At 48.3% G+C, this 24999-nt stretch overlaps 1 protein-coding gene across 1 annotated transcript in view; it reads left to right on the forward strand.

The window, feature by feature from the left end:
- COL15A1 (collagen type XV alpha 1 chain) overlaps positions 1–24999 on the forward strand; it is a 101448-nt gene that overhangs the window by 70834 nt on the left and 5615 nt on the right. Inside the window, exons 23-37 of the mRNA XM_090274486.1 lie at positions 1850–1918; positions 2029–2064; positions 4741–4794; positions 4895–4954; positions 7066–7134; positions 7246–7287; positions 10266–10311; positions 12655–12735; positions 13167–13216; positions 13329–13427; positions 14308–14452; positions 18976–19040; positions 21883–22011; positions 22157–22216; positions 22891–22950. Of these exons, the coding sequence (XP_090130612.1) occupies positions 1850–1918; positions 2029–2064; positions 4741–4794; positions 4895–4954; positions 7066–7134; positions 7246–7287; positions 10266–10311; positions 12655–12735; positions 13167–13216; positions 13329–13427; positions 14308–14452; positions 18976–19040; positions 21883–22011; positions 22157–22216; positions 22891–22950 (1065 nt within the window). The remainder of the gene's footprint in view (positions 1–1849; positions 1919–2028; positions 2065–4740; positions 4795–4894; positions 4955–7065; positions 7135–7245; positions 7288–10265; positions 10312–12654; positions 12736–13166; positions 13217–13328; positions 13428–14307; positions 14453–18975; positions 19041–21882; positions 22012–22156; positions 22217–22890; positions 22951–24999) is intronic.

Here is a 24999-nt window from a genome sequence, read left to right on the forward strand (position 1 = left end):
AGTACTTAGCACAGGGCCCGGCACACAAATGGCACTCAAATGCTCTATTGGATCGAAGAATGTATAATTAATGGAGCCTTGGTCCAGCATATTTGGAATAAATTTTTGGTCTGCAGAGCACGTCCTGGGAACATCCAGAGCACTAAAACCACCTTTGTACCCTGCACATGTGCCTCTCAGAATTAACTTCCCAGTTGGTGTTTATAGATAAGGGGGAGAAGTGACATCTATAAACAGATTGCAAAGATGACTCTGGAGTGCATACATTTATTCACCCACCCATTTATGGACTCAATCATCCTATATCCTTTCCATAAGATGTACCAGCCAGGTTCCTATACTGGGCACTAGGGATATAGAAATAAGATAGGAGGAATAGACATGCAAAGAGCCAGCAGAATGTGTGGTCATTGTTGTAATGGAGGTCTGTGCAAAGCTAGAGGAAGCAACCACTGAGCCTGCCTTGGGAAGATAAGGAGGGTGGGGTGTCTCTAAGAGAAGGGAGGGTTAGGGGGTGTTAGGCTTCTATCTTTCCTCCCTCCCCCCACCATTCCACACTAGCCCCAAGGCAGAGAAGCATATGGACTAAAACCCAGTGTCTCTTGGACCACAATACCAGGATGTGGAGGGTTCAGTGTGCAGGGCTAAGGGGTCTAAGTTTGGTGACACATGGGCTGTTGTCTTGGGATATTTTTTGCTGCCAAGGGCCTATGGGGATGGCTTGGGAGGGAGCCTGGTCAAGCAAGAGCAGCTCTTGCTTCAACAACTGTGTTTTCTATGTGATGAGATCAGATGGATCTAGAGGGACCTTCATGCCATCCCCTCCCCTAACCCCTGCCACTTTGAAAACTGGGTTGGGAACCCAGGCAGCTCCGCTCCAGTCCTAACAGAAAACTCGCTTTCTCCTGCTCTGCCTCTAATGCTTTTGTACTCGCTTCTTCTTGCTGCTGGCGTGCTCAGGACTGCCTTTCCTCACCAGCGGAGTGGTAAGATCCTAATATCAGGTGTGGGCTTAGCGGGGGGTGGAGAGAAGAGGCTGCTGTGCTTGCTTTGGCTGCTTCTGGCCCCCATTGAAGGGAAACTGGAACATGGTCCAGCCCAGTTCCCCAGGGCTCAGCATGGAAGTCTGGGGCCCAGACCTCAGAGCAATACAGAAGGTTCCTCTACCTGGCCTTTTCTCATAATGCCTATCTTCTCGGAAGGCTTCTGGTTTAGTAGATGGCTCTGCTGAGGACAGGATCCTGTGTCCCTGTCCCCCAGTCTGCCCATCTTCCCTGAGTGCCAACAACTTAGAAACTTTGCCTGGTCAGGCTTGCATAAGAGCCTGGAGTTTGGAGGCAAAGTTCTACATGAAGACACAGGGCCCTTTGTTATGAGAGGCCTCTAGAGTTCATACCTTCATCTCTTTCCCAATGTCAGATGTTTTAACAAGAATAAGGATCTTCAGTGGGAACAGATCTTGAGTCGAGTTGTTAGGAAAGCGGGCTACCAGATATATCAAGAGTCAGAGGTTCCCGGAGGGGTGCTGTGCTGCAAGAGGTGGGAAGGGCCTTGTTGGGCCTGCTCCTGGAGAGTGGGGATGCCCATCGGTCAGCAGTGGGAGCCCTGGCGGGGCTGCAGGACTCCAGCCTGTGACAGTGCATGGAGGGAATAGCCCAGAGAGTGTTCAGTCACGTAGGGGGCTGTTACAATACTCTAGCTAGAGTCATGTCTGAGCCAAGCAGTGGGATTGCAGAGGGGGGACAAAGGCAACAGGAACCATGGCGGCGGGGCTGAGAGGCCTGCGTGAGCCTCTGGATAAGGTGGCGAGAAGGAGCCCCGCTTCATTGAAAGGTTCTCTGAATTGCAGGGCGAGAAGGGAGAGCCAGGCGCCATCCTGACAGGGGACATTCCTCTGGAAAGGATGAGGGGGCAAAAGGTAAGTATGTCGCCAGACCCTGAAGGCACACGTCCTCATTGGTATCCCATCTCTATTTCTGCCACCAGCTGTGTTCCTCTGAGTGACAAGTTTGTATCTCCCTGTTTTAGGGTGAGCCTGGAATGCACGGAGCCCCGGGACCAATGGTAAGCAGAGTGCCTCCCTGCTGGGTCTGGGCTGGAGTTTGAAGCATTTCTCATACTTTAGTTCAGTTAGACTGAGTTGTCCCAGTTGTGAAAATAAAAAGGATGTGGCAAAATGTGTGTGTGTTGGGGTAAGCTAACTGCAATTAAATAAAAATTTCAGTTGCTAGACACAATAGCGGCTTAGTGCTCACTGTAGCTGTTCCTAGTTGGGTGTGTTCCTTCCAAGAAGTGACTCAGGGATCCAGGATGCTTACAGCCTGTGACTCTGCCATCCTTTTTTGTTTTAAGTTTATATTTATTTATATTTAGAGAAAAGGGAAGGATGAGAGAGAGGGAGACAAGCATCGATGTGTGAGTGAAACATCAGTTGCCTCTCACACACCTGACCAGAGACCAGCCCGCAACCCGGGCATATGCCCTGACCAGGAATTGAACCAGTGGCTTTTCACTTTGTGAGATGTTGCCCAACCAACTGATTTGCACTGGTCAGGGCTGACTCTGCCATCTCATGGGGTCAGGGCCACACTGGCATCTTCTAGCTGGTAGGCCAAGGTTGAGGAGGGAGAAGAAATCATAGAAAATGATGAACATCACTTCTAGCACATTCTACTGGACAGAACACACATGCCTGGGTGGGTGAGGCCTCAGAAATATGGTTTAGCTGTATGTCCAGGAAGGAGAGGAGAACCAGATGGTGGGGAGCACCAATAGTTATATCACAGGTTGTGCCAGCTAAAGATTGCCACTCCCCAGGGAACCCCTCAAAGGAACCCCAGAAAGCTGCTTTGGGCTCTGTGGGTTCTGCACGTGGATCCGCTTCTCATTGGCTGTGAGGCCTTGAGTAAGTTCTCCCCTCCCTCTGGGCTGCTTTTTTTCCCATCTGCAAGTGAAGGTATTGAGTTAGAACTAGGTGACATGGTAGCACCCTTCTTGCCTCATTTCTCAGGAATCTGTAACCCACTTGGGCTGCTGAACAGTTTTTAAGCTCCCAGTTCTCCCCAGGATGAACATTAAACTTCTCTGTCATATACTTCTCCCCAAAGAACAAAGAAAACTCAGGTGTAGAACATCCGCTATGTGTGAGACACTGTACTGATATGTCACGCGGCTCATTCATTTTATCCTCACCACCATCAGAGGTGGATATCAGAACCCCCATCGTATAGCCCAGGAAACTGAGGTCAGTGAGGTTAAGGAACTTGCCCATTGGCTCACAGCTTGTAAGTGGCCCGGTGGGATTCGAACCCAGCCTGTCAGACCCTGCATCCAGGTGTTCCCTGCCACACCCCACTGCCTCCAATAAACACCTTCATTCTTCTGAAACATTTTAGGCTGCAGAATTGCACAGAGGGTTTGTTTGGTTGAAGCTGGATCTCAGGCCTGAGGCAAAAAGACCTCCCATTGCTCTAACAGACACATGTCCTTGATGAATGGCCCATAACATCCAAGGTGCATTCTTTCACAGGACCTTCAGAGGCCTTTGGTCCCTTAGGTCAGGCAGAATGGATGCCCTGGAGAGGGGTAGCTGAGGGCCAAGGCAGACTGGGAGAGTCTTGTGTTACCGGCTAACAACTTAACTATCATCCAACACCACGGGAAACACTGCTAGTCAGCAACGTTGGCCACAGTCTATTGCAGACGGCCATGGAAGTTGTTCCCACCATGGCCCTTCGTGTGCACAGATTGCCAAGCACAGACAGTGAGGGACATCTTCTAATTTGCATAAAGGTGCCTTATGGGCCAGCTGTGGCCCTCGTGACTAGTGTAGCTTCTAAGTCCCTTACAAACTCACTAGAGCCCTGTTACTCATGGCCCGAGGATCAGCTGGAAGCTTGTTAGAAATGCTGAGCTTTAGGCCCCACCCTGGGCTCTTTCAACTCAGTCTTTAGTTGCTACATTCCAGGGCAGGACTATCTATGTTAATGGCAGCAGGAAGGAGGGCCCCAGGCTTGAGCCAGTCATCCCCTGGGAGACAGGGCAGACTGGCTACAGGAGGGAAGATGTAGCCTAGAGGTAGAGCTTGTTCTGTGAGAGGTGGCAAGTTGCATGCATTCCAGACGCCAGAAGGCAGGAGAGTTCCTGCAGGAGGTCAGAAGAGGGCAGTGCCTCAGAGAGCATGTGGGTGTAGAAAACCAGCCTTGGAATGAATAAGATCCTGGAGTCAGGGACTTAATCTGGAGAACTGGGGCACCAGGCCAAGAGTCCGGTCCTTAGGGACAGGTAGGAACAAGGCAGAAACTAGATCCTGGAGCAGGTTATCGGGAAGGGGCTAGCATGAAGAGTGAGGCAAGGTTGCATCATTCCAATGGGGGATGTGGAAAGCTCTGGGACATAAGACCTGGGGCAAAGGTCCACATTCTAAGTTGGACAGCATCTGGCTACCTGGGTTCCTGCACTAGCCTGACTGAGAAGGTTGGGTGCAGAGTCTGGGATGGGGTGAAGCTTACAGGGGAGGGTGGGGTGCTGATGGTTTGAGCAGGTGGTTCCCGCTGAGCAAAGAGAGGCTGGGAGACCAGGAGCCAGGCAGGTGGATACGTCATACCAGGTCCTGGCCCTCCTTTCTCCTCGGTGGTTCATCGTCACCACCGCCCACAAAGGCAGGTGTGATGCCCCCATCTCCCTGGCCCTTGAGTTTCTGTTCTTTTCTGATCTGGTTGGTGTTTGTTCTGCCTGCAGGGGCCCAAAGGACCACCAGGACACAAAGGAGAATTTGGCTTCCCTGGACGGCCTGTAGGTGTTGGTGCTCCTCCGACTGGATGTAAGAGAGGACACATGGGCCAGGCTGGCCCGTGGGCAGTGGGTTTACTAAGGTGTCTTCTGTGGGTTTCAGGGTCGCCCAGGACTGAATGGCCTCAAGGGCGCCAAAGGAGATCGAGGGGTCATGATGCTGGTGAGTGCCACACCCCTGTCCCCACACCACCCTGGGGACAGAGCCCCAAGGCCAGTGTCCAGAGGAGGGGTGAGAGAGTGCCGGGTCCAGTGAGCGAGGCTTGTGGACAGAATGTTCAGGAATGTTTTTCTTCTTCCTCCACTGTCACTTCGAAATGCCCTCCAGCCCAACCCTGTCCTCAAGCTCTGGAGGGTGCCTGCCACCAAAAGCTCCTTAGTGGAATGGAGCGTAAGCTTCCTCATCCAGACCCCAGAGGGAGGTTGGGAGACCCCCACGTGCGCATACTCAGGAAACCTGGTTTCAAAACCCAGGTCTCCTGACTGGGGTGACACCCCGTCTTCCCTCTGTCACATAGTCCCAGTGATTTTGCAGGTCTCCAGGGCTTAGTAAATGCTTGTGAATGAATAGTAAAGGTAGATCAGCTACTTAGGTGGGGCCTCACAGGATGGCAGATGCTGGGGGCATCCGCTGGGGCCTGACACTGTACTAAGTGCTTTTAAGGACAGTATCTCAGTCTTGATCATAACTACCGTGATAGACCCTCCGTGGGGCCCTTATTTTGCACAAGAGGCAACTGGGGCCTATAGACATTAAATGACTCACTGAAGGTCACCAAGCTAAAATGCAAAAGCAGCTCTAAGTCCGTTGCTGCTTTGGTTTGCAACATACTGTCTCTGCTTCATATGTCCAGAAATCCAAGAAAGCCATTTTACTGAAGCTTTGGGGAACTAACTTACAGTCATCAAGCCTGCTGGAGCTACTAGGAAAAGCAGACAATGCTGCCTTCACGTAGCATGATCAGTGCAGCTTTGGAGTGAGCTAGACTCCTCGTGCCTGCAGTCAGAGCCCAACCCCTCCGGCTGCAACATCCTGTTGAGCTCAGAAGAGCAAACATTGCATGATATTAAGGCCAGGCGGACTTGGCTTTGAAAATGACTCTGCTGTCTAGCAAGAGTTTTGCATTTACTTTCGCGTTTATGAGCATTCTTCAAGATACCATATCGCCTGAAGGACCCCCACCTCACTTGCTGCTCCGTGCTGGGGATGTGCAAATAGAGAGGTGGCGGACTCAGTGTTGGCTGAGCACTGCCCTTGGAGTCAAAATCTGGGCTCCAATCTCAATTCTGCCATAAGTTGCTGTGTGGCCGTGAGCAGGTCACTTCCCCTCTCTGGGCCTCATTATCTCCATTTGTAAACCAGAGATAATACTTGTTGCTCTGCTCTCTTGCACATGGGTTGTTGGGAAGAGGCAATGAGGTCATATATGAGGTCTGTCCAGAAAAAGTCCAGCCATTGTTTATATAACAAGACGCTTTGCATGACATCGATGTAACCTGGCAGCCAAGGAGAGTGGCCTGGAATGCCCATGTGTGAACAATGATGACTTCACTGTACTAGTCAGTGGAGATGGTAGACACCATTGAGTGAGCACGTGTACTGTGTAGCCATCACATTCAAAATGACTGAGGGAGTAGAGCAATGAGTCGGCATCAGATTTTGTGTTAAGTTCAAACATTCCTCCACAAAAACTACTTGGATGATTCAGAAGGCCTCAAACTACGGGCAACTAGTGATTGGCAGCTTCATCACGACAATGCACCTGCTCATGCATCACATGTTGTGCAGGGTCTTTTGGCAAAACATCAGATCACCCAGGTGACTCAGCCCCCCTACAGCCCAGATTTGGCACCCTGCGACTTCTGGCTTTTCCCAAAACTAAAATCTTTGCAAGAGAAGAGATTTCAGACTGCTGATGACATTCAGAAAAATACAATGGGGCCGCTGATGGTGATTGGGAGAATTGTGTGAGGTCCCAAGGTGCCTACTTTGAAGGGGACTGAGATGTCATTGTCCTATGTACAATGTTTCTTGTATCTTCTTCAATAAATGTCTCTGTTTTTCATAGTACATGGCTGGTTACCTTCTGGACAGACCTCGCATGTAGACAAGCTCCGTAGAAAGGGCTGGCTTACCCATGAGAGAAATTAGTTGGCTTAGAGGACCCTCTTTTCCTCATTGTGTCCCCAAAACCTGGGAAAAGTATCCTGCAGCTGCCTCTGCTTTCACAACACCCTGAACTCACAGGCGTGGCCTTTCTTGTCTCCCTGCAGGGTCCACCTGGCTTACCTGGGCCTCCAGGCCCCCCTGGACCACCTGGAGCTGTGGTTAACATCAAAGGAGTAAGTGGGGGGAGAGACCTTTGTCAGGGAGCGGATGCCAAACTGACCTAAGCCCAAGTCAGACGTGCTGATGGCCTCACTTTTCTCGTTCTCACTTCCCGCTTCCCACAGGCTGTCTTCCCCATTCCAGCCCGGCCACACTGCAAAACGCCCGTAAGTAGCACGTAGTCCCTGCCGTAAAGAGCAGGCTTTGGCCTAGAAAGCAACTTGGAGAAGGCGATCGCTCTTTGTCTGGAGCCCTTTCTATCCATCAGCATCCTGATGTCTTTTTATCACTTACGTATAAACCCTTAAGTGACTGGAAGCTTCCAGATAACAGACCGTGACCATGAAACATACAGGATCTTCTAAGGGGGTACAGGCTGAAAGGGTTTCTTTTAACACACACAAAAAAATTGTTGCTTGTTATTGTAACCATATTAGATTCATGCTTGGAACAGTATATTAAGGGAAAATAGACATCTTTAAAATATAGATGAGACAAATAAAAAGGAGTGGGGGGCAATTCTAACCAGTGCTCTTTGCATTGGGAAATTTGAGCTGAAGTCTGTAACTGTGTGCAGTCCTTTCCCAGGCGTTATCATTGCACAGCACACGGCCTGAGAGGCAGATCCTCTCCCCCTCTCCTCATAAAGAGGCAAACTGTGACTCAGACAAGCTCCCTGACTTGTCCAAGATCATGGGACCCACTGAGCTGGGACTGTTACTTAGGTCCCCTGACCACCAGGCAGCAGGTACAAGCACTGTAACGCCCAGGGGTCAGTCACGTGAGTGGTCACCCAGCTAGTCAGTGGCACTGTGCCTTAGGTCTCACCCGTACTAGGAGAATCCTGTTTCTGTGGGGAAACCCAGGAAGGCTGGGCCTCTCCATGTGCACGAGCATTAGGCACACAGCTGTGCTTAATCATTCTCTCCTTCATTCACAAATGCTAACTGAGTACTTACCAAATGCCACGTACTCCGCTAGGCCCTGGGGACAGTGGGGTTGGGGGTTGGGGGGAGAGCTACAGGGGTGGTGTCTGTTCTCGGAAGCTTGCAAAGTCCAATTTAGAAATATTCCTTAAAAAATAAAATAATTATTTTTTTAAAAAGATTCCTTGAAGGGGGGTTCATAATGGATGCCTGTTGGGGGTAGTGATGAGGCTTGGGTCAGAGGCTCCACAATGATACCGTTTCACTGTGTGTTTGCCTGGACATCTGTCCACATCTAAACTTTGAGACACCCAAGTCTGCTGCCCAAAACCTGGGAACTCTGGCCTGGAAGGCAGAGGACAGGACCCACCTGTATAAGGTGACCAAGGGGCCTGCTGACTCCCAGATCTACATGAGAACAGTGGCAACACAGGTCATATTTATGTCGATGGCTGAAGGGAAACATGAAATACCGGTGCTGGATGGACCCTCTGGAGCAGTGGCTGCATCCCACCTCCCGTACAGAAGGGGAGACTGCAGCCCCGAGAGGCAAAGGCCCACTCCACGTCCTACCATAAGTTAGGGCCAAAGGGCCTCCCAGGTGACATGATTTCAGGTTCTAATGGACCAGCCATGGGGCCACACTTGACAAACTTGAGAGTGTTGTAAAAAGTGTGACCGTAAATACCATGACCTGGACCAAGACCCTTCGCAGTAACTATGGCCTTTGCAGAGGTCATGAGGTTATGTCAAAGAAGCCAAAGACGCAATCAGAGCATTTTTGCTGAGTTTTTGATTTCGTGTTGCTGGAAACCATGGCAGCTGGGCCCTCAACATTTCTTGACCAGCTCTCAGAATGGACACTTGAAAAAGAAATGCTTCATTTCACACCCAGTGTTTCGCAAGCCCCTCTGAATGTCAGTCCCTTTCCCACCATCACGATGTACAGCTCATGCCTGGAGTGGAGGCACTTTATCAGCAGAGCTCCAAGGTACCAGCATGGCGCTGCTGCCTTCATCCTTAACCTAGAAATGTTTTTCTTGAAAGATTCCCATTCCCTACCCCCCTGAGCAGCTTGTGGTCCTCCACCCAAAAGCATAGGGGAATCGTGGCACCAGAGGACTCATTCTGATCCCACATATCAACTTGGAAAAAGGGGAAGGTGGGCCATTAAAAGCATAGAAGCAGGTGGATCTGTTTTAACAGATAAAGAAATTCAGGAGTCTGGGAGTGAACTGGGAAGGAATGTTATCTGGGACAGCTTGGACTCCAGACCCCTGACATTTAATATGAAGTCCAGAATAGCCCTCCCACCTGATGACAACCACCTTCCCCACCCCTGACCATACACAGTAGCCAAACTAATGGCAACCAGCTTCATGGCAGGGCCCATCACCAGCCCAAATGCTGGACCTCTCACATCGTCGGCAGCCGTCCGTCTCGAGAGACGATGGTGTAGCTTCTTAAGAGTCTATCTGCACCGCCGAGAATGGCTGTGCAGTCTGACTCAGGAGTGACACGGTATCTGTCTCCTCCCGTGTTGAATCGACATCTTGCGATGACGCTGGAGTGTCCTCTCCAGTGAAGCTGAAGCTACAGAGCCTGGGCAGGGTGATATGGAGGGTCTGCTGTTGCCCATGCAGCAGACCCCCCCTCTCTTCGCAGCTGAAGGGTCCAAGGGAAAGACGGAGTCAATACAGCTTGGCTTCAGGTGCGCCGCAGGAGTTGCCGGTGTTGACTACAACGTCAAACCGCCTTAGGGACTCCGGCTCCGGATTTTCTGTCGGGGTTTACTCCCTTAGCCTTTCCCCTGAAGAGGTATGCCGCAAGGCAGCGGAGGTTTTTTGGAGTCAGAGTTTTCCTTCTCTGATGTGCCCTGACCTCTCACATACATCAGTCCTAATTGACAAGAAAGGAGGTCGACCATACTCATGGCTGGCCTTTCCCTTTGCTGAGTTGTTTGGTCAGGAGGTCTCAGTCATTCCACCCCAGCCTGGCTACCTGTTAGGCACGCCAGTTGAAGGTGTGGGATTCCTGTGCATTGTGAGCAGCTGGGGGGCTCAGGGCTTTGGGGGACCCCAGAGCCAAAGGAAAGCCTGACTTCCATGACACTGCTCCTCCAACCACATGCCTTCTAGGCCAGGGGACAGTTGCCACCTGTGCATGCAAGCACCAGGACAGGGTTTGCAGTGTATGACCTTGCCTTTCTCTCTCTCCAGGTGGGTACTGCTCATCCTGGGAACTCAGAGCTCATCACTTTTCATGGTACGCACCCCTTTCTTCACCTTATGTTTTTCTGGAATAGTTCCAGACCCTTGTGTCTCTCTGGGGTGGTTTCTATTTGCCCATGGGCACGGACTAGCTGATCAGGAAGACCTGGCTGCATGTGTTAGGAGGGGGGCTCAAGGCTGAGCAAAGGCTGTGGGACTGGGCATTTCTGTTTGGTTTTGTCACCATCTGTCTTGTCTACATGTCTTGGCCGAACCTCTTAGTTAGCAGGAAACACTCCATTTGTCCATTCATTGGTTAGTTTGTTCATAAATATCCCCTGATGCCCTTCTCTTTGCTTGGTGCCGTCCCACACACTGGACTGAGACAGGCGAGACCTCCACTGTTCCTGCCGCCCAGGCCCTTAGGCTCTGTTAGGTGAAAGTAGCTTAAAACCCACTACGAGGCAATATGCCATGAGTTAGTACAGGGCAGGGCCATGGGAGCTCAGAAGGCCTTTGCTGCAAAGCGCTTCTGGGCCAGCAGCACCTTCATCTCCTGGAAGTTTGTTAGAAATGCAGAACCCTCGGCCTCACTGCAGACCTGCGGAATCAGAAGCTGCATTTTAACAAGCTCCCCGCAGTAGAGAAGAAGACCTGGCTCTGAGCATGTGACCAATATATGTTAACAAGGTTGAGGCCTGTAGGGACTTATCTGCCACACATCAGAGGGGGGAAAGGCTAGGAAACTGAGCATGAGGTGAGCGCTCACTCTGCTCTCTGTCCCCACACACCCTTTTGTCCCTCCCACCCCCATTTAAAAAAATCCTCACCCAAGGATATGTTAATTGATTTTAGAGGGAGAGGAAGGGGGAGCGAAAGAGACATCAATGTGAGAAACACCAATTGGTTGCCTCCCAAACACCCCGAGACAAGGGTGGAACCCACAATCTCTTGTGCTCCAGCCTGGGAGTGACCTGACCCGGGCCATCCCCCTTTTCATTGAGAAGTCCAAACACTTGCAGTTTAAACAGGGAAAGGCGTTTTTTTCTTTCCAGTCCTGACCTCTAGCTGGGCTCTGTCACCCCTGGCTCGCCAGGTGGTGATCTCCCCGATGATATTTGGCCCCATGGTTTTTCTGTCACTTTGGTTAAGAAGTCCAGGCTGTTTTCAAACTCCATGCTCAGATCCAGTTTGAGGCTTTTCCTTCCTCCTGCTGCAAGATGGGCCTTGGGGAAGAGGGGGGGATGTGGCTTTGCTTTCTCAGGTCCCCAGTGGTTCCTCTACCTCAGGGGGTTCCTCTGGGAGGAGGGGGAGGGAACAGACCTTTCCGCGTACAGGCCCTAGTGAGCCAGTTGTCTTATTAGCTTGCGGGTCTGTTCCTGCTCCCTTGGCTGAGCAGCCAGATGGGCAGCAGTGAGCTCACTGTCCTCTCCCCTGGGCAGCACAGCTGTCTGTGGTCTCACTGTGGGCAGGTGGGGGCCCCGAGAGCCCCCCTCTCCAGTTCGGTGAGGCCTTGCCAGGTGTGATTGCATCTCCCACGTCCCTGCGGGCAGCATCATGCCTCTGACACATCCCTTCTCCCGCGCTGGGAAGCCTGAACCCCAAACTTCATCTATGCTGTGTGCCCTCATCTCTAGGCTCAAGAGCATTTCATTGATCGGTTGACCTCTCATACTGCTTGGGAACCAGGGATTCAAAGATCTAGTCTCCACCACTCATCAAGGTGGGGGAAGGGGATAACCTCTCTTCCTAAATGCCGAACTCCCAGAAGGAGTCCATGCCTCTCTCCCTTATAAAGATTTGGGGGAAGGGGATGCCTGTCATGCCAGTTCTACAGAAAGGATGCTTCTTACAAGCCCTGCAGGGACTGGGGAATCACACAGTTGGCATTCTCCCAGCCTTGTCAATGGAATACTTTACTTCCCTCCTTGTCCTCTGCGGGCCCCCCCCCCCCCAGGAGATCCCCAACTGCCCTGACACCACCATGCTGCCCAGGCGCAGATGAGAGGGGACTGCAAGCCTGACTTGGTGTGGAGCCTCAGGCATGTGTGTGAAGCTGTGGGAGAGGGTTACCTGGAGTTTCTGCTGGGCTCCTGTGATGCATTGCTGCTATCTTCATGGTGGCCCTTATGTCATCTGGCCCGCCATGACCCTTCACTGGGTCCATCTCCCCAATGAGACTGAGCCTTTCAAGGTCACGGTTATGCCTGCTGCACCTACCTCTGTCTTCCCCATCAATCAGCAAAGGATTTTACACCCGCAGTAGGCCTTTGTTGGATGGACTTTGCTAAAGGGGCTCAGTTTGAAAAACTTGCCTCAAAAATGTTTTCTATAGGTTGGAAGTGACTTTCCAGTTTTGTTTTGTTTTTTTTTTTAATATATGTGTATTTGGTGGCAGGTGTTAAAGGAGAAAAAGGATCCTGGGGTCTTCCCGGCTCAAAAGGAGAAAAAGGAGACCAAGGGGCCCAGGGACCACCAGGTATTTCAACCCTTAAGCTAGATGTTGTCTTTGATTTTTGATCCTGAGAAATCCAAATGAGGTAGAAAATAAGACTGATTATATAACCACCCTGACCACAAGCTCCACAGAATTCAAGAAAGACCCAGTCACAGGTGATTTGTGTACAAGATGGAGCATTATCAAGAGAGATCAGAAATTTCAATTATTCATGCTTTGTATGCAAAATGAGGCCTAAAGAGGGTTAGGGATGTGCCCAGGACCCCACAATGTCTGGGATGGGGGTCTGGATCAGGACTGGTTTCTGCCTTTAAGCCCTGTGCCCACTCTGTTAGCTAAACCAATGTGGAGCCACTTCCACCAGGAAATAATTATGGTTGCCAACTTGGAGACTTTTAGTTGTAAAAGTCTGAGATTATGATTGCACATTTTATGAAGCATTTCTTTTTTAGGCCCTCCAGTGGATCCAGCTTACCTGAGACATTTTCTGAACAGCTGGAGAGTGAGTATTTCTCCTCTAAATCTGGGCCTGTGTTTCCAAGTTCTTGGGCTTATGTCAGAGTCTGGTTCATTCTACTCTTATTAAATGTTTTTGGAATGCTCTCTGCTTCCAGGGGGAAAATGGAGACAGGGGCTTCAAAGGAGAAAAAGGAGACTCGACCAGCGATTTCATTGTGTCTGGGCCTCCAGGCGCGCAAGGAGTAGTGGTGGGGGTGAGTAGCGACCCCTCCACGTCACTGTCCCTGAAGCCCCCCTATGTGGCTAGGCAGTTGGAGAGTCAAGGGTCAGTCATAGCACAGGCTGAGGCAGGACTTGGGCATTGGCCTCTTGTTGACTGATGGGGAGCTTGGCTGAAGCCCACGGAGGACAGGGAGCTGGCCAAGGCTATGTGCACTCCAATAACTTCTAGGTCATTAGCTCTGGTGCCTTATTCATGTTCATGGTGGAAAAATTGCTGAACATGAAGAGAGATTCATAGTGAAAGCACCAGCTAATGGAGGCAGAATGGAAGGTGAGGGAGATATTTTCAGAGGGGCTATTTGATTCCTTTGAAATTTCATCAAAGAGGGAGCTCATAGACAGGCTTGGTCTTCTTAGGCTGACAAGTCTCTCCAGGCCATGAAAGAGAAAATTGAGGTCTGCCTCTACCAAGATTATGATGCAATCATTGACCCTCGGGGACCATAAGCCAACTCTGGTCCCAGAGCTTGCCATGAGGGTAGACCCAGCAAAGCCAGGAGACCAGGATTCCACTTTTGACTCTACTGCTAATTTGCTTTGAGGCCTTGGTCAAGTCATGTCCTCAGTCTAGTTTCTTTATCTGTGAACTGCAAAGTCTGGACAAGATGATCTCTAGGGGTCTTCTGTGTGCGGGGCCCTCTGGGGTTCTCTGGAGTGCCGTTCAGCATAATGAGTGGGCTGCTGCCCTGTACATCATATATTACCCGAGTTGTGCCCCAGATTGAGGATAATGATGACAACAGCTGATATTCTATTGACGTCTTACAAATGTCCTCATAAAAAAATATAGACAGGACTTCTAGTGATTAATGGTGCTTTCTCTCTTCTGTTCCTGTGCCCTTGCCTTGACAGGGCCAGAAAGGGGAGACTGTCCTTGGGGTCCAGGGACCCCCAGGTGTTCCTGGCCTGCCTGGGCCCCCTGGCTTTGGAAGACCTGGTGCTCCTGGGCCACCGGGACCCCCAGGGCCACCAGGACCTCCGGCTATCCTGGGAGCAGGTTAGTACTGTGAGTGGTGCCCTCATTTATGTGGCTGTTGTGCTCAGGGTCACCTCATCTGGTGGCATGTCCGCCACACTAACAAAGGGTTGCTTCCTAGATGGAACTTTCTCTCCTGCCACCTCTCCTTTTCTTTCTTGAAAAATTGAAATAATTCACATGCCATAAAATTCACCCAATTAAAGTGTACAATTAAATGATTTTTAATAGTCACAAGGTTGTGCAGCCATTACCATTCTCATTCACACGCTTACCGTTTTGTTTTGTGCTAGATAAATAAATTGTGAGGCTGACCTGAAGTGGCCTGACCTTTCTGGTGCCCTAGTTTGATGTAAAGAATAACTTTTTCTTGGGGATTTAGGAGGATTGAGTTAGATACATGTTAAGTAGCGGCCTTTTCTGTCTCTCCGTGGTTATAAGACTTCTCTCCAGCTACTGTTTGGTTAGTTATTCCAGATGATTTCTCCAAAATTAAATTGTAAATCCAGACTGGTCCTGGGAGGAGATGTATAACAAAGTGGTTATGAAATCATGTACTTTACAGAGTGGTCCCTCCACTGTTTCAAGTCCCCACTTGGACCATACCTATTTATCTTGATATTATTGACTACATTCTCCGCTGCCTTGCGGCATACCTCTTCAGGGGAAAGGCTAAGGGAGTAAACCCCGACAGAAAATCCGGAGCCGGAGTCCCTAAGGCGGTTTGACGTTGTAGTCAACACCGGCAACTCCTGCGGCGCACCTGAAGCCAAGCTGTATTGACTCCGTCTTTCCCTTGGACCCTTCAGCTGCGAAGAGAGGGGGGGTCTGCTGCATGGGCAACAGCAGACCCTCCATATCACCCTGCCCAGGCTCTGTAGCTTCAGCTTCACTGGAGAGGACGCTCCAGCGTCATCGCTAGATGTCGATTCAACACGGGAGGAGACAGATACCGTGTCACTCCCGAGTCGGACTGCACAGCCATTCTCGGCGGTGCAGATAGACTCTTAAGAAGCTACACCATCGTCTCTCGAGACGGACGGCTGCCAACGACGACGACCATTCTCATTCCAGAACATTTTCATCACCTCCAAAAGAAACCCAATACCAATTAGCAAACACTCTTCTTTCCCTCCTCTCCCAAGTCCGCGGTAACCAGTGATCTACTTTTTATATCTATACATTTGCCTATTCTGGACATTTCATATCAATGGAATCATATGTTATGCGGCCTTTTGTGTTTGGCCTTTTCACTGAGCACAATGTTACCGCGGTTCATCACATTGCATCACTTTTCAGGGCTGTTCAATATTCCACTGTAACATTTGGTTTATCCATTCATCAGCTGATGGATATTTGAGTTGTTTCTACTCTTTGGCTGTTTTGAATAATGCTGCTGTGAACATTCAAGTACACGTTTTTGTGTAGACATATGTTTTCAATTCTCTTGAGTATATACCTAGGAGTGAAATTGCTGGGTCATACATGTTTAACTCTTTGAGGAACCTTATCAGACTCTTTTCCAAAGTGGCTGCAACATTTTGTGTTCCAGCCGGCAATGTAAAAAAGTTTCAACTTCTCCTCATCTTCATCAACACTTGTTATTATTATATCTTTTTTTATTACTGTTTTTCTATTACAGTTGTCCCTCTTTTCCCCCCATTGCTTCCCCCTATGCTGCTATATCTTTTTTTTTTTTAATTATAGCCATCCTAGTGCATGTGAAGTGATATCTCATTGTGGTTTTGATTTGCATTACCCTGGAAAACTAATGATTTTAGTATCTTTTCATGTGGATGGAAACTTTGTGACTGCTTTGCCTATGCCTGGGCCTTAAGAAACTTGAGGACCAGCAGTGATTCTAATTCTCTATGTGAAAGTTCTTTCACCATTGGTACCTCACTTCCTCAAGTGAAAAATGGGTGAAACAAAAGAAAATCTCTATTTATCAAGCGCCAGGAACTCTGCTAGTCACTCTACTACATTACTCTATTGAATTCTCACAAAGCCCTTCAAAAAAAGTATCAGCATCCCTGTTTTGCAGGTGAAGAAAATGAGATTCAGAGACATTTGAGAACCTTTCCAAGGTCACACAGCTAATAAGTGGTGCCAACAGGGTTAGGACTCAGATCAGTGTAGCTCGGAAGCCTGTGCTCTTTCTGCTGTGCCCATGCTAGAAACTAATAGCATGACTGCATCATTTTTTGTTGTTAGGTTGGAATGAGCCAGGTGTGGGGGAAGCACACCTGAGGAGACACCTGCAATGTCTGGGGCACCAGGGAGAACTTTACATAGGAGATGGCTTTGGGACTGGGGCTTTGACTTAATCTCGGATCTTTTGGCTGCCAGTGACAGAAATATAACTCAGACTAGATCAAGCAAGAGGGAAATGTATTGGGTGTGAAGGAAGGGGTAAACAGTTAGTTCGTGAGAGGGGCAGACGTGCAGCAGGACCTCAGCTACAGCCAGAACCAGAGAGTCAACCCCCGTGAGGATTCTCTGGCAATCTCTTATGTCAGCTGCTCTCTGTATGCCAGTTGGCTTCATGTTTCTTCACCACAGACCACATCCTCTGCACGGTGGGAAATAAGCTTACTGACAACTTACAGCTTCTACCATCAGCTGGCAATCTCGGTCTTCCTTCTCCATTTTAGTTTAAAAGTCCTGGGATGGGGCAAGTCCTGGGAAAGGATTTTGATCAGCCTGACTTGGGCCAAGTGCCCAACCTTGGACTAGTCACCTGTGGCGAGGAGGTAGAATGACATGAGATTATGGCAGTTCCTTCTGAAACCAAATGGTTGTAGAGGTGAAGGGGAAGATCCCGAGAGAAGGTAAGGATACAGGTCCTGCAAAGAAAGAAGGTGTTGGGTGGATAAAACCATAGGTGCCCATTCAGCCTTGAGGGATGAGCAGGACTTACAGGAGGTGAAGGGACATTACAGGGTGCACATGGGATGCAGAGAATCTGTTGTCCATAGCAGCCCTACACTAGGGTACCCCGGGATCCTTGCTCAGTAGAACAAAGATTGCCCCTCACACAGTGTACAGCAATTCACCATTTACAAAAGATTCTCATATTTATTACCCCATTTAATCTTCATAGCAGCCTTAGGAAGGAAATGGAGTCTGTACTATTGATACTACAAGACTCACTTCATGCATGAAGACACTGAAGCTCAGAGAGGTTAAGAGACTTGCTCAAGGTCCCAGATCCGAGGCCTCTGACCAACTCTCCACTAGACATTTATCACCTCTATATAGATTGTGAAGTCCCAGGTCAGAACTGCAGACTTACTTGCAATGACCTGAAGAATCTGATGCAGTAGTGTTCCTGGGACTTGTGAGAACACCCTTAACTCTGCAAGAGCCTTACAGATTTGGGGGGCAGGGAGATAGGAGATTAGAGAGGTAGAAGGAGAGGAAAAGCTATCATAATATTTCTTTATGCTTGCCTAAATTTGGGGCTTTTGGTTGGAAACCATAAACTCCTTGAGAATTCAAGGATGTGCCCCCAGGGAGCTGTTACCCACTAACATTTTGTGTGGAACTGTGTGTATGCAAATGCATTTTCCTGGCGAAGGGGGCGGTGGCCTTGATCTGACTGTAAGGGCACTGTGACTCTCCCAAAGCTAAGCACTTCTGGCTGAATGCTATGCAATTTGCAAAGCACCTTCCTAGCTTGTATTTTTCTCAGTTCTCACCACAGCGCAGTGAAGAAGAAATACCTATTTACATTTCACAGGTGAGGAAACTGAAACTAGGGTTCAGAGAACTTGCTGTCTCCTCAACATCGCAGAGCTGAAATCTGACAAATCGGGGACTTGAAGCCTTGTCTCCTGGCCCAAAAGCCAGGACTCCCATCACCTCACTTCCTTTCCTCCTTCTGAAGCCTGGCACCTTCTCTTCCTCTTTCTGAGTTTGCTTCCTCTGTTCCATAGTTACCTGCTTGTCTCCTAGGTGAAGTAAGTTGTAGGAGTCAGGACATTTTTAGATGTCAGTGACAGAAAACTCAACAGTTGTCCCATCGTTAAGGCCCAGGCAACAAGGGGAATTTATTCACTCATAAAACTGAAAAGCCCTGAGCAGGGCTTCATCTAGTGCTATATAATCAAGAAGCCCAGCTCTGCCTTGACTGGGTGGCTAAGTTGGTTGGAGTGTTGTCCTGTACACCAAAAGGTTGCGAGTTCGATTCCTGGTCAGAGCAGGTACCTAGGTTGCAGGTTCGATCCCCGGTCAGGGTACCTACAGGCAGCAACTGATGTTTCTCTCTTATAGTGGTGTTTCTGTCTCCCCCCACCTCCACCCCTTCTTCTCTCTCTAACATCAACAAGCTTATCCTCGAGTGAGAATTTAAAAAAGAGAAGAAGAAGCCCCCTCTTGCTGAGTCCTGTGCTGAATCCGGACGTCCCAGATTCAGATGCAGCGTCCACGCTTTGCAGCACTGTGACAGGGGTTGCACATGCTTCCCTCAGGGACCAGCTGACATCTGAGGCATTGCTTCAGAGTGCGACTCTTTCTAACTTCTCTTTCCTGCTTTGTCTTAGCTGTGGCCCTGCCAGGCCCACCCGGCCCTCCAGGACAGCCAGGGCTTCCCGGATCCAGAAACCTGGTCAGTATAGTTGTCGGCATGTATTCATCCTCTGCTATAGACGGGTCTACCTAGCACTTCGGCTGCATGGCAGTAGCACTGCGGCAATTCCACTAACAGAGGGTCTTTATTATCTCTTTGGATGACTGAAAGTAAAAAGATACAGAATATAAAATCCTTTATGACTTAAGCTGTACCCTTTTAACCCTGAATTCACTGAACTCTAACTAGAACCAATCCTATTACATCAAAAAACTGAAGCACTAGAGTGTAAACAACATCATAACAGGCCCCCTCTGTTCTGCCTAAGAATGTCTCGCATACACTCCTTACCCTGCAGGTCCCAGGAACAGGGTGGAGCACTCAGAGGTTATTATGAGGCACCAGCAGAGGGACACAAACCTGGCAAGGATGTCAGGAATCCTAGGGATGCTCTATGATCATTGTGGGCTTTTAGTTGGAAAATTGGGCTGCCGAATGAAAGAACAGTCCAGCAGATGATGGAACTTTGATAGCTGGTGCCTTTGAGAGATTTCTAAGCCATTTTTGAGGCACACAGTCATTCTCTTCAAGGTTAGGTAAAAAAATTAATTTTTTATAATCCTCCTCAGTTGAAATGAAAAATAAAAGCTTTCTTGGCTGTTATGTCTTTGAGACTTGATACTTTTTTTAAGTATATTTTATTGCTTATATTGTTACAATAGTTCCAATTTTTTCCCCTTTGATCCCCTCCGCCCAGCACCCTCCTCCCCCAGCAATCCCCCCACACAAGTCCATACCCTTGGGTCATACATACAAGCTCTCCTGACTCACTCTTTCATATATTCTTCTTCTTTTTTAAAAAATAAATAAATAAATATTTTAACAATAAAAAATAACAATCTCACCCTCTCAGACTTAAGACCCTTTATAATCTTATAAAGGACAATGGGCGAAGGTCTTGTACTCCTCTAGCTGCTTCAAGCTGGACATGGTCGTCGTCCTACCTACCCTTGGGTCCAGAAATTCCTAATAAGTGTGGGGGTGTGGAGGGGAGGGTGGCCTTTCCACAAGGGGAAGGGTCGTGGAGACTCCAGTTCGGTTGGCTGTCCCCAGACAACGGCATGCTTGGTTTAACAGGCTGGCATCCTTGTTGTATTCTGGGGACAACAGATTTGGCACCAGGGTTAGAAGGCATCATTCAATCCATAACCACTAGATGACAAGAAGCAGGGATTAATTTTTCAATGTCCCACATTAGGAAAAAAAGGGCTTCTTTGGATGAAGGTGTGCCAGGCACATCTCACCTGTCCAAACCCTTTTGCCCACTATACTTAGTTTGGGATGAGGGAAATATTTTAGGTTTCCCCCCTCTAAGACTTCTGGGCCCTTTCTGTCCAAGCCATTAGGATAGAAAAGAGAAACCAGTTTTAAAGTGAAGCCCACAGACCACCCCATACTTCACCAACCCAGCCAGCCACTTAGTTCAGCCAAACCATTGAGTCTCAGGAGGCAGCGATGCAGACAGGATTAAGTGAGGCCTATATGTACAATCACTCAGGTAATGAGACAATAGGCTTATGCCCTATGAAAACAGAACACACATGTTAATTTATGTAACATAACCCACAAACAACTCTCTAAATCTGTAGGACTGTCTTATTGGGAAGACATCCAGTTGCAAGGCATTTGACATTCTTCTTGCCTATAAATTAAACATCTTTAATGATACCACAGACATAGCTTAACTTTCGAAACTTTAAAGATGGTTATCTGCACTACTTTATAGTCTACCACTGAGCATTGTGATTTTCCTTGAATCACAATTTTTCTCCCTAAGATTACCCTCCTTGTCATTAAAGGGACTGCATTAAGTCCATTTTTAATTTTTCCTGTTTATTTGCATAAACACAACAAGAGCAGCAAATGTATGATCTTTAGTTCTGCTTTGCTGGAACTTACGCAAGGAACATTTAGGGTGACCTTCAGTCTGCCCCTCAAGGCACAGAAGCTGAGCCACATACCTGGCATTCAGCCTTGCCTATACGCACTTGTCTTTTCCAAGTCCTTCTGGTTTTCCATTGTGCCTTAAGGTCCCTTCTAGCCATCTTTCAGGAAAACAACCTTCATTCCTTCCATGGAAAGATTGCTGTGGACCACACAACCAACCAAGGTACCAGGCCTTTTATCTTGTGGGCTTTTATTACCTTCAAAAGTCAATCCCAGTTCCTCAGGTCTTTTTGGTAACAACCAGAGCCCAAGCATGTCTCCTTTAGGCATGACATTCCAGTCAAAGTTGAGACTTGATGCTTTTTGATAGAGTTTTGCAGCTTTTATGTCTGGATAGGCCAAGATGTCTATGTAACCTTTGGCAGCTTTCTAGACACAAATGACAGAGCCTCATTTTCTATTGGGTATTTAATATTGTAGCTTCCCAGTGAGGCAAAAAAAGATTCAAGGCCTAAGTAGAATTCTCCTCTTGCTTCATTTCTTGTTCCAAGTGAAAATAAAGGTGAAACTCTTTAAGGAGCTGCATGAGATAACACGTTTAACCATGTCACTGTCACTGAGCAGCTCACACAAATGGAAGTGGCAAAACTTACCGATTGTTTTGCTAAAACAAGCACCCAACAAAGGCAGCTCTTTCTACAGCTTATTAATGCTTTATACTCACAAAATATTATCCTGTTGTTTTAACATATGTGTTATAATTTAGAGTCGTGTTCCAAAGCAAGTCACATTTTTGTTTTATCAAAAAGATGGTCCTTTGGTCATTAAGGAAGTTATATAAGGCACAATAAGCCTTTTCATGGATTGTCCGGGGATGGCTTATTGGACTTGACTACCTCATGATGACTAAAGTGTTTGGAATTTTAAATTAAAGGTCACAGCCTTTAGCAACATGGATGACATGCTGCAGAAAGCACACTTCGTGACAGAAGGGACGTTCATCTACCTGAGGGACAGCACAGAGTTTTTCATTCGCGTCAGAGATGGTTGGAAAAAGTTACAGGTGATTCTAAAACTCTCTTTAACAAACTGCCCCCAAATACCCTCGAAAAATAATAATCTACTCCTGTAAATGCTATTTTTTCTGTTTTGAAAACAGGCGAGCCATTTCTAGTTGTTTCATTTCAATGCACTGTTTTTTCTTAAAGCTGGGAGAACTGATCCCCATCCCCGCCGACAGCCCTCCACCCCCTGCGCTCTCCAGCAATGTGAGTAGCTTTCCCGCCTTACATCTTGCTCCTTCCTTCGTCAGCATTTACAGAGTTCCCTCGGGTACCCAGCACCAAGCTCTCCACACTCTGGCCAGCCAGCTCTGCATGCTTCAGTGTCTGCTGGAAGCCCAGGAATGACCAGGTGCTGACAGAATGTTCTCACTGTAGCGTGGGGGGAGAATTGGACCCAGAGGCTGGAGATCTGTCCCCATGTCGTACCTGAATCCTCTCTTGGCCTCAGTTTATTCATCTGTGGTAGCATGGTTGGCATATGCAATTTAAAAGAGCCATTTAGTATTTGACACTCGTTGGCAACTTACATTGTCCATGTCTTAACCCTGCAGCAAACTTTGAGGCAGGTATTATCACCCCCATTTTGCAGATGAGGAAACAGGCCCTGAAGAGGTGACTTGCTGTGTTAAGTGAATGAGTCTCCTGCTCCCCCCATTCAGTGCTCCTTCTAAAACACTTGAGACTATTCCCTCCCTTTTCTGAGGATTATGTTTTCACTCGATCATGTAACTCTTCCTAGTTACGAGTGGCCCAAAGACCATGACAAAGTAAAGTATCTTCCCAAGAAACATTGCACTTGCACCTCAATGTACTCTGAAGAACAGATTGAATGAAACGAATATATTCAAAACTGTTTGTTTTCCTTTTTTACATAATAGCCACATCCACTTCAGCCTCCACTGATGTCTGTTTCAAGTGCCCATTATGAGAGGCCTGCAGTAAGTACAACTGATGCATTTACTCTGCAAATGTGGAATGTGTGTGTGCTGTGTGCTAGTCCCATGCTGGGCACACAGCTCCTTCTCTCAAGTTGCATATAGACTAGCAAGAAAGGCAAACAAAAAATAAGTAACTACAATACAGTGTGGTAAGTCATTTGGGTAAGGCAAACACAGGATACTGGGGGTGTGAGGAAGGTCAAAGAAGTCTGCCTTATTTAGAGGAGGTGACCTCCAAATTAAGACCTAAAAGGTAGTTGAGAGCAGGAGAGAGCCAGGTAGGAGGAAGAGAATGGGAATTCCAGGCCCACGGTGTATGGAACAGAGGGAGGCAAGGAGGAGTGCTGTGCATTTCTGTAATCCTGAGGATTTCAGTCTGGCTGAAGGACTAGAGTTCAAGGAGCTCTTCAGTCTGCAAAGATCACGGACTAGTCATCAAGAGCTTGTAAGCAAAGCTAAGGACTTTGACCTTCTCTAGTGGGCAGTGGAGAGCAATGAAGGGTCTTAAGCAAGAAAGGGATATTATAAGATTGGCATTTCAGAAATTACCTTGGGTACAGGGTACAAATGGATTGGAGGGGATCAGACCAGAGGCGCAATGGCCAGTTAGGCAGCTACTATACTATCTGGACCACGACCATAGCAGTGAACATGTAGGAAAGTGGGCAGATTGGAGAGACATTAAGGAGGCAAGAGGGACAAATTTGGTTATTGATTATAAATAGGGAAGTATGGATGAAGGAGATCAAGAATGATGTCCAGGTTTCTGTCTGAGTAACTGAGTGGTAATAGTTTCCTTTCCAGGGTCATTTACAGGAAGTAGAAGTCTTATCCCTTCTATTAGCCTGCTCCACTATCTCTACAGATCAGCTTCCTCAAAGGTCTTTCTTCCTGCCTCCCTTCCACCCCCACCCCAACGCACAGACATAGGTTATGTCTACAAAGCTTACACACAACTTTGGGTTGCCATGGCACTGTTTCTGGCCCCAACTCAATGTGATCAGACTGCTGCAGAGCCCAGGACTACCTGACTTAATTTGGAGTTGTGAGAGAGATGGTCTATATAGGTCATCTTGGGTTGGTCGCCCACTCCCAGACAAATCAAAAGTAGCCAAGAGTGCATGGCCTAACAGCACTCTTTTTAGCAACTGTCATGGAGGCATTTTAGCAAAGAACAAGGCACTGGCTTGGCAGACACCAGAAGCATGTTTCCTATAGCGCTGTCGTTCACCACGCAGGAGCTTGTGTGGGGCCTAGTGAGTCAGAGGCACCTACCTGTACGGTATCTGAGTGGAGACTTCCAGGAGGAAATAGGTTATGAAGATCTGAAATCCCACAGTGCATCTGGTCTGGAGACAAAGACTTAGAGTCTTCAGCTGTGCCACGGCAATGATGACAGGGTAGTAGGATTCCCAAAAGAGAATCTCTACAGTAAGAAGAGATTGGACCATAAAGAGCCCCCACCCCAAAAAAAAGAACTGATGAAGAAATACGAGAAAGAGAAGGAAACTGAGATACCACAGCCAGAGAGCAAGAAAGAACGACAAGCAAGGTAGAAGCCAACAGTGTCAAATGCCGCCAGGAGGCCTACTGAAGGAACTAAAAGGTGTCTTTCAGCCCTGGCCAGTGTGGCTCAGTTGGTTGGAATGTCATCCTGTAAACTGAAGGGTTGCAGGTTTGATTCCTGGTGGTTGGAGCACATACCTACGTTGCGGGTCCAATCCCTGGTCAGAGCACCTACAAGAGGCAACTGATCGATGTTTCTCTCTCATATCATTGTTGCTCTCCCTCTCTCTCTCCCATCTTTCCCTCTCTCTAAAATCAATAAGCATGTCCTTGGGTGAAAATTTAAAAGAAAAGAAGAACTAAAAAGGTGTCCTTCAAATGTAGAAACCCGAGAAAACCTTCCTGTGGCCTGCAGAGATGCCAACAAGAGTCTCGTTGGTTGAGGAGGAAATGGGAAGCGAGGTGAGGAGAGAAAGTAGCAATAATAGATCATTCTTCAGAAAGGTTAGCTGTGAAGGGAGAAGTTAGGGTAGTAGCTAAAGG

This window comes from Furipterus horrens, unplaced genomic scaffold (genome assembly GCF_987537825.1).
Source record: "Furipterus horrens unplaced genomic scaffold, mFurHor1.1.pri manual_scaffold_4, whole genome shotgun sequence".
Classification (NCBI taxonomy): domain Eukaryota; kingdom Metazoa; phylum Chordata; class Mammalia; order Chiroptera; family Furipteridae; genus Furipterus; species Furipterus horrens.